General features: G+C 66.4%; 1 protein-coding gene across 1 annotated transcript; it reads right to left on the minus strand.

Moving 5' to 3' along the window:
* Positions 1 to 292: 292 nt before the first annotated feature.
* EMIHUDRAFT_122309 (hypothetical protein) lies at positions 293 to 3,749 on the minus strand (the record flags this gene model as incomplete). Its single annotated transcript, XM_005790118.1, has 2 exons — positions 293 to 2,108; positions 2,272 to 3,749. The coding sequence occupies 2 exons, from the start codon at positions 3,747 to 3,749 to the stop codon at positions 293 to 295; spliced, it is 3,294 nt and encodes a 1,097-aa protein (XP_005790175.1).
* Between the last annotated feature and the right edge of the window lie 3,738 nt (positions 3,750 to 7,487).

Genomic DNA, 7,487 nt, shown 5'->3' on the forward strand with positions numbered 1-7,487 from the left:
TCGCCTCCGCCGCCGTCCGGCATGCCGCCGCTCTCGCCCTCGCCTCCAGCCGCGCCGCCCCCGTCGCCGCCTGCCCGCCCCGGCGCCCTCCCCACGGCGGTGCTGTGCGCGCCTTCGCACAGTGGCGCCACTGTGCCAGTTACTGTCCCTGCGCCAGTGACACCAGAGCCTTTTTTTTCACGGATTCAAGATCAAAGATTACCTGCGCTTCGCTCGCCATCCCGAGATCACCCACACACGACCGTATTACACATTTGCACCCCGACTCACGGTCTCACATTTGCACCCCGACTCAAACCTCTTGCGACGCACCGCGGTGATCACTCGCGTCTTCATCAGCCTCATCGCCGCAGCCCGGCGCTCCGTCGCCTCCGTCGAGCGCCGCGATCGCCTCGGCGACCGTCTCGTCGTCGAGCTCGAGCTCGTCGACGGCCGCGCCCAGCAGGGGCGCGTCTCCCGCCTCGCTCGCGCTCGCCTTGGCGGTCGCCGCCGCCCCGGCCGCGTACGCCGCGTTGCCGATCGCGGCCCGCGCCGAGAGGTTGTACCACGCCCAATACGTCTCCCGGAAGCTCTCGCCCAGCGATGCGGCCGCGCCCACCGCGAGCGGCTCGACGGCTGCGTTCTCGGCCTGGGGTTCGCGCTGCCAGCGCAGCCGCACCGCGCCGCCGCAGTGCACGCACCGCCGCTCCTCGAACCGTGCGACCGTGGTCGGCCACTCGATGGAGGGTCGGCCTGCGCAGTCCTCCGAGCCGCACTCGAGGATGCAGATGTCCTCGCTCCGCCGCCGCACGCGCCCGTACACCTCTGCCGGCGTGCCCGCCGTCGGAAGCACGTGCAGAGCCCCCACACGCAGGATCGAGCCCTGCAGCTTCGCCGGAAGCTTCCGCAGCATCCGCAGCTCGCGCGTGCGGTCCCTGCGATCCAGCCCGAACGCGATCGCGTCGTCCTCCGACCGAGGGGCCCACGCGTGCGTCGAGAGCATCGCCATCCGCAGCGCCGGCGCAGCGCGCAGCCGCTCCTGCCCCTCCTTGTAGAGCCGAAGCTGGTGCGCCTCCACCGCGTCGCTCTCCGCCTCACCCTTCCGATGGCGGAGCCGGAGCTGCGCCGCCTCGTACTCGTCCACCTCCTCGCCGCCACCGGCCGCACGCGCGCTCGCCTTGAAATACTTCGGCAGCAGCGCGACGCCGAGCCGCCGCTGCAGCTTGCGTCGTGCGCTCGCCACCTCCTCCACCGCCTCCGCCACCTTCGCGTCGCTGCGCGCCGCCTGCCGCTCCGGGCACGCCTGCGGCAGGTCGCCGAAGCCGCGCACGCCACCCACCTCCGGCACACGCGACGCCGAGAGCGACGTCAGCGGCGCGCGCTCCACGCTCCCGAGCGCGTCGCGCCGCATCCAGTAAGCGCCGAGATCGCGCGTGCGCAGGTCTGCGCGATACACCCGATTCATCGTCCGAGAGTTGACCTGGCGGTGGCCCAGCACTCGCGCAGCGACGGCGCCGTCGCCCGCCGACGCCGGCTGCTCGCACGCGTCTTTGCGCAGGCTCCACGCGCCCACCTTATGCCGGCTCATGCCAAGCTGGCGCCCCGTCTCGATCAGGCGCCGGCAGAGTCGCTGCACGTCGAAGCTCTCGGTGAACAAGAAGAGGCCCGTCGCCTCGTCGACGCCTGGGAACAGAGGCCGGTCCAAGGCCGCCTTGTCGAGCACCCAGCCATCCGCTCGGCACGCCGCCACTAGCGCCGGGAGCGTCTCGTAACCCGTGTCCGCCAGCTCGAGCCCGGCGAACCCGCTCGGCTCGGCCACCTTGCGACGCAGCGCCGCCGCGCTCGCTTCGCTCAGCTTCGAGTAGCACGCCCTGAAGCTTCCGCAGCGCAGCAGCAGGCGCACCATCGCCAGCGTCCCGATGCGCATCATCTGGTCCGAGTCGGGCGTGATCGCCGTCCCAAACTCGTAGCACGCGTAGTACTCGCCCTTCTTCCGCGCAAAGGTCACCTCCATCCGGATGAGGGCCTCGAAGTCGCCCTCGGTCATCACGCCCGCCCCGCCTAGTCCCCGCAGCAGCTCATCCGCGGCGATGGACAGGTCGCCCATCGTCAGCGGCGGCAGCTCGTGCCTGCCGGCGAGCGGCACGGCTCAGTGTCATCTCGCCCCATCGCACGCCAACGCCACCGTTCTACTCGCCTCTCTCTCTCTCTCTCTCAGCGGGAGACGCGCGCCAGTGGCTGTCCGAATCGGCCGCGTCCGCCGCGTCGTTCACCGCCATGCCCGGCCGGCACCCGGTCTGCCGCGCGAAGCACAAGTAGGCGTTCATGATGAAGGCCACGTTCACCTCGAACGGCTCCATCAGCTGCGTGTCCTGCATCTGGTACTCTCCCACCTGGAAGAGGTGCTGCTTCGTGCACGGCTTCGTCGTCGCCTCGCGCAGCTCGGCCATCGTCCGCCGGCTCGCCACCGCGCTCGCCCTCTCGCTCGCCGCCCGCTGCGCCGCCTCACTCTGCCCGTGCGACGCGCTCTCCTGCGCCGCCTCGCGGCCCGCCGCCCGGCCGGCGGCTCCTGCCGCGTCCTTCATCCCGCCGCCGCCGCCGTCGTACAGCGACATCACCTGCTTGGTCACCAGCCGCCAGTACTGCCTCGCATCGTCCGGCATCGCCGGCCAGATCTCGCGCCACACGTGGTTCTTCATGTGCTGCAGCGCGACGTAGACCGTGTTCTCGCCGCGCCCCGTGCGCACCGTCGGCTCCTCGTCCCGCGCGTCGCCCCGCTCGGTCGCGTGCCACCGGCTCGCCCTCGGCGCGGTGATTCGCGTCGTCGCCAGCCACTTGCCGAAGCGGATCGTCCACCGCACCGTCGGGTGCAGACCGAGGGCCGTCCGCTGCATCGGCACGCTCTTCCCCGCCGCGGCCTGCGTCGCCAGGAACTCGCGCAGCCGCAGGCGCACGCGCCGAAGCTGCACCGACAGCGCCGGCCCGTGTGGCGCTAGCATCGGCCGCCCATCGCCGCACGCGGCCTCCTCCTGCCGCTCGTCATCCTCCGCCTCGAGGGCGTCCGCCAGCGCGCTGCGCCGCACACCCCGGCGCACAGGAGGCGGCGCCGGCCGCACCTCGGCCGCCTCGGCGTCGCCCGCGGCACGGGCGCCCCGCTCGCCGTCCGCGCGGTCCATCGCCGCATCCCCATCCCCGTCTGCGGCAGCGCCGCCTGCGCCCGTGCCGGCCTGCTCTGCGACGGCTCGCCACCGCTCGTCGTCCAGCATGTGCCACCACCGCCGATCCGGGTAGCCGTCGTACTCGACCTGGTGCGCGATCCGTCCGTCCCCGTCCTCCTCCCGCGCCATGACGGTCGCAGGGTACCACCGCTCACTGTCGCAGAAGATCTCGAGGCGCGATCCGGTGGACAGGACAGTGTGGCCGTCGAGCGCCGCCCTGGCATCCTCGCGCTGTCGCTTCCGCCGCTTCGCCTTCGTCTCCTTGCTGCGCAGCAGGGTGTAGTTCGGGCCCACCTCCGCCACGCTGTCCAGCAGCTGGGCGGCGCTCGCCATCTCGACCGCGTCGTCCTCCGGCGGAAGCTCCGCGTCGCCCGCGGCCGCTTCCCGAGCGCGCTCGTCGCGCATCCGCTCGTGGTGGGCCTGCCGACGCGCCACGCCGGCGCCCGTGTGCCTCGCCGCCGCGTCCGGTGACGGCATCGGTCGCTGCCACAGGTCGTCCCACAGGTCGTACCAACAGGTCGTCCCAAAGGGGACGCATCCAAACCGCCGCATTTCGCCCGCCGAAAAGTCTCCCACTCGCTCTGCCCCAATCTCGAACCAATCTCGAGTCGTCTCACTAGTTACATACATACTTTCTTTTTTACGCGACTGGCGCGCACTGGCACTAACGAAGGTACACCGTGGGAAAAGAATTTCCCGCGCGTCGTTTCGCTGACTCACATCGAGCCATCTCACAGCGAGAATCGGCGAGCCACTCCCACTGCGAAGAGAGATAGGAAGAGGCAGACGCCCAAGGGAGGGCGACGGCTAGCACCACACTCCTCTCCTTAAAATCCCTGTGTGGTGGGGCGTGCGTGCCGTCCTCCCACTCCTCCCTTACCCTCGTGTTTTCTTTCTTTCTTTCTTTCTCACGCGACATCAGGCGCGGGACTGGCGCGCACTGGCACTAACTAACTAACACAGTACACCACGGGAGCCGCCTAAGCGACTCCTGCGAGGACGGCGAGGCACTTAGCTCCGTGCACTCGACCGCCCAGGGAACGTATAACTGCGTCATGAGACCAGCCTGCCATGCGTCGCCGCGGTGGGCGCGTTGCATGCGCCATGACTTGCGCCAGCGCGTGCGGGAGCTCCTCTGGCTGAGCGTTGAGTCCAGGCGAGTTGCGCTGCCACGATCGCTACACCGAGCCGAGCTGACGCGCCGAGGCGCCGTCCAGTCGCAGCCGTGACCCGTGAGGCATGCCACAGCAGCAGAGGCGGCCTGCCACCCATTGCGCATCGGGCGGGCAGACAGACAGAAGGCCAGCGCAGCACTGGCAAGTGAATTCTGGCAAGTGCAACGCGCCTCATGTCGGAGAGCGACCGTGCCTCGTTCGCCGCTTATGATGTTCTGAGTTTGTTGTAGAGATTTCACGTTGTAGAGCGCCTCTACATCGATCTACAACGCAGGCGGTTCGTCCCGCGCCCGATGTAGAGAGCTGTACAGCTCTACAGCGCTCTACAGTGCTCTACAGTGCTCTACAGCTCTATCTACAGTCTTCTCTCCATCCTCACCTCGCCCTTTGGGCGCGGGACAGATGATGACGACACGCACGAGCGACACACAGACACAAACAAGCTCACAAGACACAGTCTTCTCTCCATCCTCACCTCGCCCCGCAGATGCAAGTTTTTCTTCTGTCCCTTCCCATTTCAGGCCTCCCAGATGTGGTGAGCCGGCAGGACGCTGCTCGTCCTCACGCGCGCTCGGCTGTCGCCTAGGTCACCAACCATGATGCGCATTCTGTTCGTCTTCCCGGCGGCCCGGGGTCAAGGGCCGCGCGGGAGGAGGAGGCACGCTTACCCATCACCAGGGCCACCCAGGGGGTTCACCAGGGGGTAGACACCGAGGGATGCACCCCCCGGGACAATCTTAGCAACCCTACCGCTCGTGCCGATCACGCTCCCGGTCCTGTCTCTCGCCTATTGCCCACTGCTTCCGTAGTTTGTAGCCTTATCTGCCGCTGCCGTGTGAGTAGGCCAAGAGCCCTACGCTCGACGTCAAGCCAACTGCTCGCGGCACCGCCTTTGCGCCGAAGCCCATTCCTCCCGTGCCCGACGTGGTCGACGACCCGGCCTGGCTGATCGCCACGTCCGGCTTCTGCTCCAACCTGACCGTCGTCATGAAGGAGCGCGACCTCGAGGCGAGCGAGACGGAGGGCGATACGGCGGCCCACTTCATCGCCGACATCGCCTTCAACTACTACCCGCAGACGGCGATCAAATTCACCGACTTCCCTCACCACCTCGCAAAGACCATCGAGGGCGACGCGGCAGAGGCCGACGCGCTGGTCTCGAGCGCGTGGGACCACAAGAACATCGCGCTGCTCGAGCCGACGTCCACGTGCAGGAGCGCCGATGAGGGCAGGAGCGAGCTGGAGTGGGGCATCTCGGTCTTCAAGGTGGAGGAGCACCGGCACTGCAGCGACGGCGAGACTGCGTGGGAGGGACACCCCTGCGTTCACTACTCCGGTTACGTCTCGGCCGAGACGTCCAACTTTGTGAACATGAACCAGGAACGGTTCGTCTGCCAGCTGTTCGTCGACTCAAGCACAGAGTGCGAGAGCGCTTGTATGCCAGTGTTCGACCATGTCGACACATCACTGTTGTGATAGATGAGAGTGCTTCTCGGGTTGCAGCACATACACCTAGATCGAGACAGATAAGGGGCAATACTCACTGTTCACGCTACGTACTGCACACTGTAGGTGCGAAAGAAGTTGTAAGCAATCTGAGAACGAGTGCGACGAGCTCTTCAACTTGGCGCAGACCCTTCAGAAGTGCTTAAATGCGTGCACCGATAAGTGCAGACGCAGATGATAATTAAGGTGGTTCTTGAGAGTTGTGAATGAGGCCGCTTCTCTCAAAGTCGCATGCTGGCGGCTGAGGGAGGGTGTAGAGGATGTAGAGTGTAGAGCACTGTAGAGCTGTAGAGCTGGAGAGCGCTGGAGAGCGCTGTAGAGCTCTACAGCTCTACATCCGCCGCGTGACGAACTGCCTGCGTTGTAGAGCGATGTAGAGCGCGATTTTGCTGCAGAGTTTGTTGTAGAGGCTCTACAGCTCGAGCTCTACAGCCAAACCGCCGGGAAGGCAGTGACTCAAAGAGGTCGAGCCGCGCTAATGGGGTGTCTCCGAGCTTACTGGAGCTCTGATGGACGGCCCTGACTATATCCCAGACACACAGAGAGTCACTCTGACGGCACACAACACCCTACAACTGCGTCATGACCAGCCTGCCATAGAGCCGTACGTCGCCGGTGCCGCATTCGTCGCCGCAGAGGTGGAGGCGGCATGGGAAGCCGCGAGCCGCCTTGCCCCCTCGGGCGTCAGCGGCGCGCGCCCGCGCCCCCGCAGGTGTCTTTCGCGGGGGACCGAGGCAAGCGCCAGAATGTGGAGAGACTTCCGGGAACCTTCTCTCATCAGAGACCTCGGGAGGACAGCATGGCTTGCTCACAGTGTACGCTGACGGCCCGCACCAGCAGGGAGGCGGCGCTGACCGCCTCCCCCACCTGCAGGCCCTGCCCCGGAGCGCGGCCGATCGTAGATAGAAGCCCTTCAGATGAGTGGTCAGATGAATAGATAGTGCCCGAGAGCGAGGGATCCGGAGGGGAGCGCCAAATAGGAGGCCCAGCCCTGCCCTCAACCCCTCATGCCTCCGAGTGCGTATCCTATGCCCAGCCAGCCCTGTGCCCAGCCAGCCCTCTCCGCGCCGCGATGCGGGATGCCCCCCCCCCCCCCCCCCTCGCTTTTGCAAAATCATGCAAAGGAGAAAGGTAAGGACGTGTCTGTCCTCGACCTGAGGGAGAGGGTGTAGAGGATGTAGAGTGTAGAGCGCTGTGTAGAGTAGAGATGTGGAGCGCCTCTAGAGCGCTGTAGAGCTGTAGAGCTCTACATCCGCCGCGGCGCGCGGGACGAACTGCCTGCGTTGTAGAGCGATGTGTAAAGCGCGATTTTGCTGTTGAGTTTGTTGTAGAGGCTCTACAGCCAAACCGCGCGCCGGGAAGGCAGTGACTCAAAAGAGGTCGAGCCGCACTAATGGGGTGTCTCCGAGCTTACTGCAGCTCTGGTCACTGGTGGACAGCCCTGCCTATCACTGGACACACAGGGCAGGGAGTCACTCTGACGGCACAGAACACCCGTCGCTGTGCTTCTTTAGCAGATGGATGACTTGCGCCAGCGCGTGCGGGAGCTCCTGGCTGAGCGTTGAGTCCAGGCGAGTTGCGCTGGCCACTATCGCTACACCTAGCCGAG

Source organism: Emiliania huxleyi, assembly GCF_000372725.1.
Source record: "Emiliania huxleyi CCMP1516 chromosome Unknown EMIHUscaffold_1215, whole genome shotgun sequence".
NCBI classification, from domain to species: Eukaryota; Haptophyta; order Isochrysidales; family Noelaerhabdaceae; genus Emiliania; species Emiliania huxleyi.